The sequence below is a fragment of the Bombus impatiens genome, unplaced genomic scaffold, assembly GCF_000188095.3.
Source record: "Bombus impatiens unplaced genomic scaffold, BIMP_2.2 scf_0389, whole genome shotgun sequence".
Taxonomy (NCBI): Eukaryota; Metazoa; Arthropoda; class Insecta; order Hymenoptera; family Apidae; genus Bombus; species Bombus impatiens.
Window position 1 is genome coordinate 97,262 of NT_176808.1, and position 14,863 is coordinate 112,124.

Sequence of the window (14,863 nt, forward strand, 5' to 3'; positions counted from 1 at the left end):
AGAAATTGATTAACCGCACTAAAATACTTTATTATAGCTTAATGGATGCATAGACACAATTAGTTTTTTTTCAGTTTGAATATAAGTCATCAGGGTATATCTAAATCTATCACCGGGTTTAAAGCGTAGGTACATTAAAGGTAAGGCAAAACTGCATTTCACAGAAAGGTGCTTTTTACGGAATATACGTTATATACACGTGTATCCGTAAAAATCTGAAATATATTCCTATAAAGAACATTCATAACTTTCCCCAGTGTGGGAAAATATCACAAATATTTTCTAGAAATATTCGTATTCTAGAAAAGTTTACTTGAAACAATGATCTAATTATCTTTTTACACTCTGTGTCAACGTAATCGATCACGTGTGATCATACTTGCCTCTTATAAATCATAGACGAATTTTGAACAGAAACTACGGGAAAAAATGAAGATTAATCTCCTATATGAACAGAGCGGTACCGCCCTATCGGATTTCTCTCTAAAATAAAAAGTTTGTTTTTCTCTATTCCCTAGCGATTTGTAGTCTTTAAATATAAAAATAAAGTAACGAGATTAATATTGTAATATTGGCAAGGCGGAAGCACAAACGCATGGGTGCATCGTTTAAAAATCTATAAAAACATATCAAAATAATTGCGCATATATACGTAATATGTTCGTTCGAAACAAATGAACAGGCTTCAATTTCTTGGGAAAGCAAGCCTCTTTCTTTCCAATCTTCTTTGTTCTTTCATTTCTTTTCCTGTTATTATAAGACTTAAAATATCATCAATGTCTGCCAAAGTAGGTACACCTTCAAACAGTATCCCACGCCAGGAAACTGTTCCTTCTATCCATTCTCTCCCTTCCCCCTTCTCTCTCTCTCGCTCTCTCTCTCTCTCACTCTCTCTCTCTCCCGCTCACTCTCTCTCCCTCACATCCTCTTATGCGCGCGCTCATGTTCTTTTTTTTGTTTCTTAAAACATCTACGTTACTAACTTAAGTTAAGTTGGTAGCTGTACTTACATCAAGACAATGTCTAATCTAACAATTACATATTTTACAAGAACGTTTGAAATCTGGCCCTACATCAGACATGAAATGTCACGAAGTTAGTCGTACACTGTACACTAAATTTTAGATTTACATAAAGTTTTCAAGAACATTGAATTATCTGGTTACAATGGTACAATCTGGTAAAATTGAAACTTACAATAAAGTTATGTGCTTTTTATTTCATAAGTCTCACCGGTAATCCGTAATCGCGTGATACACGTCGCGTAGTAAACGAGCATAGTTCCTACGTTCAAGTACGTAATGAGAAAAAGATAAGTCCTAGTCGAGGGAAACTCGTCCGTGTTCCTATAGATATATAGGTCGTCGATTTTATCCTATGCAAGTCGATTTTGTTGAATTTCACAGAATCAAACTTGTTCAATTACATTTAGGATCACTGAATTTATGACTGAAAATAACATATAATATATGGAGAAGAAATTTGCGTACACGTGTATGTGTACGTATATATCTTATAAATGCGTATAAGCTAGAAGCATTGTCGATTTAGTGTAAAGTGACGATAACTTGTACGCTTAAGCCTCGATAGTCAAGATAATAGGTAGAGTCTAAAAGAAGTGCGTAAAAGCACAGGCGTGGATAAAGTAACACTTTCATGAGTCTTAGTGCGATAAAGCACGCAAGGCTCGTTGGGTACGTAAGCAGGACATATTCAATTATTTATTGCTATAAGTATATCCCTTAAATCAACTACCAAGTGTAGCTGTTTAAAGTAACATTGTCATAACGCGATGTTTTGTGTACTATATCTGGCCTTCTAATATTTTAAATGTATATCTATTTCTTTTATAATAATAAAAAGCTGCAATCTCTGAAAATAGTTTGATGATTAAATGAATAACGTTCAATAAAATGAATCCTATTCCAAAGCGCACATAATTATAGCACAATATTTTTTGCTGTGCCGCTTACGGTTGGCTGCTTACGATAGCTGTATATGCAGTCTCAATTGAGGTATTTACGACATCTGCGGGAACCGCAGGTACATGGAATCTTGATATCCTCGAAAGGAAATTTGTAGTCATACGTTAGCTCTTCTCCTTGAATAATGCGACGGAGAGCGAAGATTAATATATGCTTCTTACCTAGGATGTCTACCACTCGCGAGTAACAATTTGGCTGAAATATGATTTTCAAGTTACAAAATTAGTTCGATACAATTTTTCGGATAAATTCAAGTTCATAAGGAAAACGAAACGTATATTTCAATAAAATAAATAAAATACATTCGGAAAACGAATAAATACCTCGCACGAGTGATTAATGAATCTTGCCGCATTTCCTTTCATCGTGGCATCAACGACTAGGTGATCGTCGATTTTAAACATGTAACATCCTATGTTTTTACTATCATAATATTTTTCTCGTTTGTCAGTTAACGAGGCACGAATCACCTGTAAACATTTATAAAATATTACCCAAGAAAACTACATTCGATATATAAATAGTTAGTAAAAGAGATTATATAAATAACAACGCCTTTCATCTCTCTACACACCTCACCAGCATACTCGATAACCATCTCTCCAGCTTCGATGTCTCTTAGGCAGAATAAACCTCTACCATGTATGTGAGAATGGTATACTCCAACCGATTCTTTCGACGTTTCTTTAAGTATCCTAAAGCGCATCGCCATTGGTAAATTTGTGCTTGCCACTCGTCTGTAATAATAAAACAATGCAACATATATCCTCCGACGTACGATGTATCAGTGTGTGCATACATACACACAGTAGCGCGCGCACACGCACGCTTTCGCACACACATACGTATATATATATATACAAGAGAAAAGAAAGAGAAAATTAAGTGACTTTATTAAGTGCACGTATTAAGATGCTTTACCTGGACTCAGCTTCGGAGATAGCGATCATTTTTGGTTGCTGCCTGTGCCTTGACGCGAGCCAACTGAACATATCATGAACTTTTCTCCCTTTGAACGGTTCCGCACGAGCAGCACCATTAACACACGCATTCGGTAAGTCATTTTCCGTTTCTCCCGGTTTTGGCGGTGCTAAATTATGAAATCGAGGTTTGTATTTGGTACATCTGTTCACGTCTGGTAGCTGTTCGACCAGGTAGACGGTGGCGTTATTTTCCAAGCCCAGATTTTCGGTGAGAGGGTTATGAGGCAACGGAGGTAAATTGTGAGCCTTTCGTGCATTTTGCACAGCTTGAAACACGGTTTCCCATACTTCGGCCATGGAGGAGGCGGTATGAGTGAATCCATCCTGCGACTTTATCTCGTACATCAATGTCGGTCCTTTCGATTTCTGCGTCTGCATATTTCCTACGTTCGGCTGTACAGATTTGATCGACTTACTGATCATTCTTGGCTTTTTCACGGCAACTGGTGGAGTTTTGGTTTTCAGTATGTTAAACTGGTTATCGATAGGTTTTACCTTCTCCTCGATCTTGTTCGTCTTCAATGTGAACGTTTTTATCGGTAACAATTGCAAAGAGGTTATCTGCGGCACCTGTTTCGACGGCAATATCTCCACGGACGTCACTTGCGGTGGTTTCTTATTCTGCGTCACTGCTTTCATGTTATGTGTAATTTTGTAAGAACCATCTTGCAGCTGCTTCTGCAGTACTATCTTCAACGAGGCGTTCTGCAGTTTCTCTTTGTCCAGTTCCAATTTCAGATTTTCCTTCACCTTCTCGATCGTTTCGGTGTTCAATTTCAGCGTTTCGTTTATGTTGTTTATAGTGGTCTCTGCTGGTTTCTTCACCGTTGGCGTCACAGCTTCCACTATCTGTTTCTTATCAGACTCCGTTCCAAGCTTCTGTTCCGGTTCTGCTGGCTTAATTACCGGTTTCGTTGGCTCTTCTATGATCATTTCTGTTTTCTGCATGCTCTTGGTCGTATCCTGTTTCGGAGTCACGGCTTGCATAGGCAGCACTCTGTTCATCGGCCTACTCGTTGGTACGTTGCTCGTAGACATTGTAATTTTATTTTGTACAGTCGAGCTCGCAATCACTGGATTATTACTTGTACTTACATTAATATTGTTTGAATTCGGTACGGTACTATTATAATTATTATGCACATTATTTACATCGTGGTTTAACTTATTTACAATGATATCCCTTTGAGTTATACAGTGATTAGGTAATGGGGGTATTTTAGATGATATGCTAGACTTTATCATACTGGTATTCTCTGACACGTGTTTCGAGTCGAAGTACGGTCGGACATTATTGTTCATCATCTGTTCCGAGCCAAACAACGGTTCTGTGATCTTCCATGGTCCGTTGTTAGGTTGTACAACGGAGTTTGAAACTGGACTTGGCCGTACAGCTACTCTCGGTATCGTCGGTATTGAGTTTTGCAACAACTTTGGAGACGATGTCACTCTTACCGCGGCTTGAGCTTCCGATGCACACGTATCTGACGATAGCTCTATCGATGTTACTGGTTCTACGACGCTTTGACAAGATACAGGCAACATGGTGTTACAAGTGGCCGTTGGAAAATTTTGCTCGGGTGTCGCTGGAATATGAATCTGTGATGTTGCGATAGACGATTCTACTATAGGCGTGGTCGATTGATTTACTACCACGTAACCACCGGGTACCGTAGACATATCGGAAATATTGCCAACTTTGGATGGTAAGGTTGAAACGTTAGATACATTTTGAACGGTAGGTACAGACGGTATGTTAGTAATGTTAGAAGTACTGGACAAAGTAGGTGCTGGATTAAGTATATTAGATACGTTAGATGCGTTAGGTATACTAGATACACCGGGTACGCTGGATACGTTGGTAGGTAAGTTGGTAGGTATACCAGATATACTAGGTACGTTCGATACGTTAGGCACGCTAGGCATACTGGATGCGTTAGGTACGTTAGGTATGCTAGGTGTATTAGATGCACCGGGTATTGTACTAGGTACACTAGGAACGCTAGGCACGCTGTGTACGTTGTGCACGCTGGCCACGCTAGGTACACTAGGTACGCTAGGTACGCTAGGTACGCTAGGCACGTTAGACACGCTAGGTACCGTAGGTACATTGGACACATTCGGTATATTTGTTATGCTTGGCATATTAGATACGTTAGAGACATTGGATACAGTGGGTACAGTGGTTACAGTGGGTATAGTCGGTATAGCGGGGACAGTCGGAACATTAGGTACATTCGTTACGCTAGGTACATTAGGTATGCTGGTTATATTGGTTACGTTGGATACATTAGCAACGTTTGGTACGCTTGGTACTCCGGATACGTTTTGTACGGACTGCACTGCCGTCACAGTGGGAACACCTGGGACAGCCTGAACATCTACGATAGGTTCCATCAGTTTAGAAGCTTGAAAAACTTGCGTTGTCGTTTGGTAACTGCTTGCCAATACTTGCGGTACCGTGCCAGTCATGAACTGACTGGAAGACATCACCGTGTTGCTTACGATAGTCTCCAAACCGTAATACATCGGCTGGTTCGACAGAAACATACTGCCCGTTGAATCTGTAAACATTTCTAGCGTTGGTGTCGAGCTCAATAATAACTGTTCCGACGAAATAACTCCACATTGAATCGCACTAGGTTGTTGCTGTATAATCGTTCCAAGGACCGTTGGCTGTGTTTGAGCGATCTGTACACCTGGCAATATCGATATACCCCCGTTTTGCAATGCCAACAAGTTGTCGGAAGATGCTTGTATGTATGCACCAGGAATTAAATGATTAGCTGTTATGAACTGAGGTTTAAACGCTGCAGCAGTTTCATGCTGACCACCGATCGTCGTTACGTACTGAAGGTTTTGTCCAGACTGTTGTTGCAATGTTTCAACGTACGCGGACATGATGCCAGGAGATGCCTGTTGCAATATGACAGTTGGCCCACTCGGTCTTTGAGCTTGTTGCAACTGTATAATCGGAGTATTGTTCTGCATCGGTTGAAATCTAGCATGTCCATTGTTGTGCGGCTGTATACTATTTTTCACGATTTGCGTTTTGATTCCTTTCGTCCGAGACTTTGGCGCTCTGGGAGATTTTGATTTAGCCAACTTCGTTATCTGAATACTGTTCCCTTGCGACGATTCGGTCGAAGACGCAGTTTGTACGCCGGTGGAAGAAAACGTAGGCGATATTTGTGGACTTGGAACCGTTTGGGAACTTGCACCATCTGGAGAATTCATAGGAGTATTGATGATATTTTGCGACATACTGGAATCGCTTGCGACAGATGGGGGATCTGTGATTTCTGTTATTTGAACAGTACTTTCTTGAGGTAACACCGTGGCATTCGGTAACGTAGTTGTAGTTCTAGTATACTGCGTTTGTACGATCATATCGTTTGATGTTAGTACCGTTTGATGAACGGTTTCGACGGTAGCGTGCGTATGAATTTGCGGCGTGATAATCGCTTGTGCTATCGGCTCGATTTGAATAGCCGGATGAGGCGATGGTACGGAAGCTTCCAAAGGCGAAGTAGCTTGGATATCTGGATAGTCGGATGAAAGTGTATGCCCCTCAGACGGAGACAACGTTATAAATTGAGGAGATACAGATCCGATACTCGGAGAAAATCTAGAATCAGGCGATGCTAACTTATTATCCATAGTTTCGGAATCGCTGTCGCTCGTTATCATGATATCACAATTTGCCAAGTGTCTATTGTAACTATCTTGCGTTCTATATGTACAGCGGCATCGTTTACAAGTTACAGGGCGATCTATGTGATCAAATGGTGCATCGCATCGAGATGTAATGGTAGTCGTCTCATTTTCAATGTGTTGCGGTGATACGCACTCGTCGTCGCTGGAAATATCATCGGCACCGTCTAACTGTGGAATTTTCAGATTCAATTTCAAATTATTCTCCCGCGGATTTGTTTGTTGCGCTGCGTTCGATCTTTGTTGAAAATTGCCGGAAAGGCCGTCACCTCCTTTCGTTTTTTGTGCTTTATCCTCGTATTTCCCAATGTGCGATCTAATAAATCCATATATACGCTTTGATCGTAAAATATTATTCGAAGACTTTGTATAATAAGAGTTGCAGCAGTCCTTCTCGCTAGACGAAGTAATTTCGCTGCTGTCGCACGACGATTCGTCGTTGATGCCGTCTAATTGCGGAATCGATAAATGTTCTGCCACGCGTAATGCCGTACTCTTTTCTTCTATATTATACTCCGGTGAACTGCATTCACTGGCGCTGCCTGGATCGGCAGGGCCGTCGACTTGTAATATTCGCGGTTGTTGCCTCGCATGCCAAAACAACCGTTTATGCTCTTTACCTTCCTCGCGACTACTGGATATTACTCTACGATTAATACCACTGGTAGCATCCTCGATGCAATACTTTAATTCTCGCATAGAATCGGATAAAATATTAGGTGTATTTGCTCTGCCTACAGTAACCATGATACTGTCTGGAATCCTTAACTCGTGCAAAGTAGGCGGTCGTTCGTTTTGCGAATCTAATACCATCACGCTTGTCTCGTTTGATTTCGTCATGCTTGAATTCCTAGACAATTTCCTTCGTTTTATGCTGGGACCGTAAGTACCATCTAATTTACAACTCCACGTTAAACTGCAAGATCGTTGATGGTGCCTTTGTCCTCCAACGATTAACGGGCTATTCGATATTACTTCCGATTTAGATCGCTTCAGTTCTCTGCCCCCGCGTTTTTGATTTTTTGAACTAAACAAATCGTCCATTAGATCTTGAACGGACGTTTTCGTTTCCAAATGAACCCATAAATCGTTATGCGATCCTAATTCTACTAAAGAAGGATCTATCTTTGAAACTTTACTTTCGGATGGCTTTATCATTTCGTCTACTTCGGATGCCAGCATATCATCCTTGAATAGATCTGCCGCGAAGGTCCCATCATTTTTCAAATCCATTGCTATAAAATCTTCGTACGTCATTTTTGGAAATATATCTTGCATGGAAATACCATCTAATAAATCATGTGGCAAATCTTCGAATATAGCTTCTTTCAATTCTGGAGGTAAAAGATCTGTATTATTTTGTTCTGCCAGATTTTCATCCACTTCTTTGTTACAAACTGCATCGATCAAAGCATCTAGAGTTTGTTTTACAGCTAAATATTCACTTTTCTGTGTATTTAATGTATCTTCTTCTTCTTGTTCTTTAGAATGATCAATAGTTATATTATTTTCTAAATTGGAAGAAACCTCTGGTACATACATCTGCACGTACGTTCTAATATAATATCTTACAATTTTAAATGGGTTTACCGTAGACCAATATAACCGAGAACATTTATAATCACAAGGTATAATTCTTTCAATTGTATCGGAGTATTCAGGTATAACTGTACCTAAACAATCGATCATCAATGAGCCTATCATAACTTTCACTTTACTTGGTTCCGCGTATTTTTTCTTCTTACGATCCAATTCTACGTATACTGGTCTTTGTAAACTAAATTCATTCTCATTTTGCAATGTTTTATGCGTACAGTTATTTAAATGCGAAGAACAAAATACTGTTTTATCGTCGTTAAAGGCAAGACCAACGTTTCTAGCACAAGGATAATGGAAGGTACTGTTGCAATTCTTCGCGCAACAGCCAACGCTGGCCCCTTTCTTTCCACATTCTGTGCAACGAATTAATCGACCTCTTGAAATAGCACTATGAACATTTTGTAAAGAACCATCGATTTCTTCAAATACTTCATTAGACCAAAGCGCGCAATTCGAATGTACCCACTCGTTTTGCCCGCAATATAGTAGCCGTCCTTCTTTCGTTTCTGGACCATCGCTTAAACCTTTGCACAAACAACATGATCTACTATCTTCGACATGAACGTTATATAAATTTGCTGTTTTAGCTGCGATTGCTTTTGGTGCTTTGATCACCTCTTCTTTCCATACTTCCAGAATAGAATCATCAAATTTTGTAACTGGACTATCGTCTTTACCAATATCTTTAGTAGCTGTTAACGGATCGCCTTTGCCATTATTATTTTTTATACTTTTCGGACTAAACCATGGGAACACATCTTGTAAAATTTCGTGATAAGCTTCTGTAAGATCCTTCGTTCCAGTACGACTTATGACATGTTCCATATCACAATGAAACTGTAACAGCGTTTTATATTCATTGTTATTGACTTTTCGTTTCACCGACATTAGTGTAGGCGAAGGTCTGACAATGATTTGCTGCTCTGAACAATGACATTCTGTATCGTTAGAATTACTATTTGTATTTTCTTGAGTTACCGAATCTTTCTTATCATTGTCTTGAGTATCTTTCACAGCGCAATTCTTTACCCGAACAGAACACTCTTTTAAATGAAATTTTTGCCGAAGACGTCTTAAACCTCTTCTGTTACAGCTATCGCTTGGTTGATCTTCGTCCAATTTATTTATCGAATCAGATTTTGAATTATTATTATTATGTCCAAATTCTGTATTTTTAGTCTTTTCACAATTACTTTCTTCAGCTTCTTCTACGTACAGGCCTTCTCTAACATTGGTTATATTTGAATCTGTTTTCTCATTTGAAAAGTCCAATTTTTTCCCATTAGAAACAGATATGCATAAACATTCTTTTCTTGGACTCCATTTCAAAGCAGCGCAAATCTTCTTATTTTTACTTAACGCTTTTATAACTCCTATGAAACCAGCCTTAAGTTCAGCTTCTATGGCATTTCTCCAAACAGAATTAGGATTTGAAGAACATTGACTGCATGTAAATTCAATAGTATCGGGTAGATAACTAAGAATTTGATAACGCTCGTCAGAAATTCCTTCGCAATAGGCATGTACCCAATACGAACATTCGCTACATTCCATCATCTAAAAAATACAACGCAGAGTTTATTTAACGAGTTTGCATACCGTTTTAAAGCGTTAATTATTTATCGTAGTATTTCCCATAAATCTTTATGTATCTGTACACACATGTCATTTTTTACAGTTACGCATACAAATGTATATTCAGTAAATTTTCTAAATAAAATATGTACACTTACCTTTGTATCGAAATCATTTTCGTTGTAACATCTTTGACATAGAGGACAGTAATTTCCTTGTTGACGTAATTTAAAACACATGGAGCATAATGGTAAATTGCCCACATGGACATTAACTCCTTCACTACCACAGCTTTTACACTTAACACAATTTTGACACACATAAGGTCTTTCAGGACTGTAAAGTCTCGCACTAACACCAGATTTTGACAAACACGAATGGTGAAATGATTGACGACAACGAATGCAAGACAATTTTGGACCAGATCTTAGATGGCAGGATTGGCATATTGTACATCGAGGACAGCACCAATTTGGTTGAGCACAAGCATTCCATTCGCTGGGTTCCAAACAAAAGGCATGATATGGCTCACAACAGCACTGACAGTGGATGAGCTGGAAAGATTTTTATAATGTATGATCATATATAACAATATAGGTGTATACGTTACTTACTGGTTCTCTGCCAGCACTTCCACAAAGGTAACAAATAGCAGGAATCTGAAAGAGTTCTGAACCTATAAGGGCAAAGCCTTTTGCACCAACTTCAGTAGGATCGTACTGTTCCCAAAAATCTATCGATATTGTGTGTAATGCATCATTATTCGTTTTAGGCACCTGCAAAGTGATTAGTTTTATTAGAACTATAAATATTCATGTTACGTAATATTATATAACTATAATATTAAAATTTTATATATTTTACTGTACTAATATAATGTATCTAACAAAATATATATATCTGTATATTTTAATTCGACGTGTGCTTACTACTTGAAAATTTGACGTTGATATATTTTGTTGTGATTTGCCTCTTTTTGGATGAGGTTGCTGCGTTGCATTGACAGTATTATGGTTTACAGTATTCTCATCGTTATGTTTTTGTGACTCTTTTTCTTTTGTGTCATCCTTTTTCTCTACCCTATCATTTTCCTTTAAATTTTTCGGAATGTGCTTATTGCTTTCAGTATCTTCTTTTCCATCTACAGAGGGGAAAGTTGCAATTGGTTGACCAAGAGCCACGCTTGCACTTCGGCAAACATGTTTCACTCTTGGTCCTTTCAATTCGAGTCTCTGTCTCAAAGGTTGTGGACATTGATTTAAAGGTGGTACGGAGAACATTGGATTCTTCAATTTCTTCCTCACTTTTATCCTATTGTTTTTTCTTCTTTTTTTATTAGGCGATATATTCAGTGATGAGTCAACTAGAAAATTGAAAAAGCAAATTATTCATATTAAGAAAAGATATATAGTATACACATTGGATATATAAATTGGAAGGATCGATCTTACACTTATCTAACTTTGTATATAGAAAACCACCAGTTCCTTGATAGCTTGTCTTTTGACCTATTTCTATGTTTCTCCAATTCATAGCTGATTTGAACAGATTTTTCTCTGAACTATCTTCCGCAGGCCAACCTAACTTAGAAGATATTAATTTTTGCCCTTGATTATCATTATCTTCTTGATTCAATATTAATGGAATATTCAAAGGATCTCTCATCATTGGCGGTAACAATGTATTTAAGCCTGTTCTCAAAGAAGAAGGAATGTTGTAACATTTCAAGCACATTTTTAACCAACAAGCTGGGCATCTAGCTTTATAAACACATCTCATGAGATTCCATTGCTGACTTCTTACAACAGGTGGTACTAAGCATAAACCATCGCCTTTATGACATTGAAGGACTGGAAGTGTACTATTTGTAGATTTTGCACAAGCCTGTCGTTTAATCATTTTACTGATAAACTTTCTACATGATTCACAACTGTGAATACCGAATTTTCGAGCTTGTTTCACAAATCGATAGAACCGTACAGCACCACAAACCCCACATTTGATGGTACCTGTTAAGCCTAAAACATTATAAAAGCATAATGAATTTATTATTTTCTTATTTCGTATATCATTTATATGATCGATTATATTACTTATTTATTCGAAGCATTATTCTACATTTTTGATCGTGCAATACAAATATTTGAATTAAAAGAAAATACCGTATAAAAGTAACATATTGTGAACATTATTGTTTTCATACCTAAATTAGTATTTCCACTTGTAACACTGTTGCTATTTGTCATTGAAAAGGGACCTTCAGTTCCACTGACACATTTATTATCCAGTTTTAGCCTTGCTTTTCTTAAAATAACTTTCCCACCGTTTAGTTTCATCCCAGTCCATTCAGACTGTTCGTCTTCTGTATGATTACTATGTTCGCTTCCACTTTCAGATAATGTGCTTTCCGTATCAAAATTATCTGAATTTCTCTCTGCATTTTTATTGCTGCTATCAACATTGCTTCGACCCTTTGCGCTATTATTTTCTTTCATTTTTGCTGAATCTTCAAAAGTTGTCTGAACTTCTAAATCAACTGTATCATTTTGAGTTCCTGATCTAGTTTGAATCCTGGAAGACTCTGAACTTGGAACATCAGAATCAGGAAGAACTTTCGTAGGAACAGAAATTAATTTTTGATTTTTAGAGATATTTAATTTTGCATTTGGAGCTTTTCTGGTTACATTTGATACACCATCTTGAACACTATTGCATTCATCGGTTGAACACTTTACCATTTTGTTTTTAGCTGATAAATTAATCTTTTTAACTTCTGTATTAACAGTTTTTGTTAATTGTGTGTCTTGTATAGAAGGTGCTAATTTTTCAAGATTCTTTACAGGTTGTACAAGAGTTTGGGCATTGGAATTTACACGCTGAATTACCTTTTTGGCTTTACTTTTTGTTTCTTTATCTTTTAATTTTGTGTAGAGTTTAGTAATATTTCCGTCTTTTAATTTTGGTTCTTGATTACAATGTTTATTTAATGCAATTTTAGCTTTCTTTACGTGCGTACCAATTTCGTTCTCACTATGTTCTGCTCCAGGAGTTTCTTCTAATTCTTCGATAAATCTTTTATTTGGTTTAATAACTCTTGACGAATGGGCACTTCGAACCGGTAAAATAAATTTCCTTACTGCATTCGGTTTATCTCCACATTGTGCCGTCATATTGCGCACATTGTTACTGTTAGATTTTGCCCTCTGTAATAATCTTTTTGCAGTACTGTTACGTAGTTGTCTCGTTCGTTGATGCTGATCTAAGATATTATTTACTGATTTTAATACTGGTGTTTTCATAAAATTGGAAAATTTTATATTTTTACAAGCTCTACGACTCTTGGGTCTGTGAAATTTAGTAGTACGTTTGGAATTTAACGCAGTCACATCTTTTTTATCATCTTCTGCCAGTTTGATATTTTTATCACATAATTTTTCTGTATTATTTTCAGTATGCGATGGAGGACTTTTAATATCTGCGACAGTCTGTACATTCTGCTGTGGCACAGAACTATCAATAGCATCAGATGGTGATTTAACAGTTGTATTTTCTGTGTCATGTTGTTGCGTTTTTATGTAAGACACGGAAAGATTAGCTTCTTTAGTGCTAAAGCCATGGAATGGTGGATGTTCCTATGAGAAAAATGCATTAAACCTTAGAAACAGATAATATATATTTTCTTTTGCATTAACATTTTGTCGATATAAAAATTATCGAATTAAACATCAAATGTTTATATTTCACATTTTATCATGTAAACATATTTTATTTGGTGTTTTGAATATGGTAATAAATATTCGGTAATCTGAAGGTATATTATGATTATAATAAGAAATAAGATATGTATCGCAGATTATTAGTTTTATTTGAAAGAAGAATAAAGAAATTGGTAACAATTAATCGGTAAAACACAGTTACTTGATAAAAATAAGATCGGAACGGCGATCTTTTATGAAATCATTGACATTTTCAAGTAAGCGGTACGTCAGTATGTATTATATACATCTGCCATTCCGAGTCTGTGATTCTCTTCTAATAGGTTAACTTTTATTATAGAGGCAAACGTTGGAGTTTTTCTGGCGAGCGAATCGGCACCGTATGCGTCCTTATGGCGCTTATAAACCAAATACAATAGTTTGTAAGTGGAGAAAGAATGATACGATTTGTAACTAATTAGACGCCTTACACCAGGTAGTCCTCATGAAAGTAAACTACGAATTACCTTTTCATTGTCACCAAATGTTTCGTTGAACAGGGAAAGTCCGTAGTAGATGTTCTCGGCGACGGTTACCGAATCGCTTTGGGCTGTCTCGGGTTGACCGAGAACTTTGATCCGTTTCCTGGTGACCGTCTTTGGCGGCTTCCCGGGAAACTTGGACCTTCCCATGTTCACTTTTTTCAACGGCCAACCTCAACCTCACAACGAAATTCTGTTTCCATTTTACGCGATTTTGCCCAGTCGAGGCGCACCAACTGAACACCAACGAACACTTAACACACACGGAACTCACAAGCTTCGTTAAACATCGGTTAACGTCGGCTAAATTCGATGATAGCCGCGAAATACGCGCGTACTGTTAAACACAGAATGACTAGTAGTAAGGTGGGTACATATTACATATGTTTTCGAATACAAACGCGGGCATTCATCTAGTAACTTTTGCTAGAGCGGAACTGAAGTTACGCGCGCTCAGCTGCTAACTCTTCGTTTAATCTCTCTAAGTATGATTCTCTATCAAATTCGCATACAATCGCATTTAATTATATCTATTTCATTAATATTTCTTATTACTCTATTTAATTAATAACTATGCGTATATAAAATAATAAAAATATGGAACAGATACAATTTTTCAATTTCTAGTCAATCGTTTTTTATTAATACAAGTATATTATTATAATACACAATGATAGTGTGTATCATGTATCGTATATTGAGTGCTGCGTAGTTTGTATCAACCACATACTAGGGAATATTAATGTTCCTTTTGCAACGTTCGTTAATGT

General features: G+C 37.4%; 1 protein-coding gene across 1 annotated transcript; it reads right to left on the reverse strand.

The window, feature by feature from the left end:
• Positions 1 to 1,863: 1,863 nt before the first annotated feature.
• Positions 1,864 to 14,469, reverse strand: LOC100748492 (histone-lysine N-methyltransferase trithorax). Its single transcript, XM_003490085.4, has 10 exons — positions 14,079 to 14,469; positions 12,060 to 13,488; positions 11,308 to 11,874; positions 10,786 to 11,219; positions 10,471 to 10,632; positions 10,015 to 10,410; positions 2,907 to 9,838; positions 2,560 to 2,722; positions 2,309 to 2,455; positions 1,864 to 2,180 (listed from the first exon to the last, which is right to left on the reverse strand). Exons 1-10 carry the CDS (start codon positions 14,241 to 14,243, stop codon positions 2,007 to 2,009), a joined length of 10,569 nt encoding a protein of 3,522 aa, XP_003490133.1. The 5' UTR covers positions 14,244 to 14,469; the 3' UTR covers positions 1,864 to 2,006.
• Positions 14,470 to 14,863: the final 394 nt, after the last annotated feature.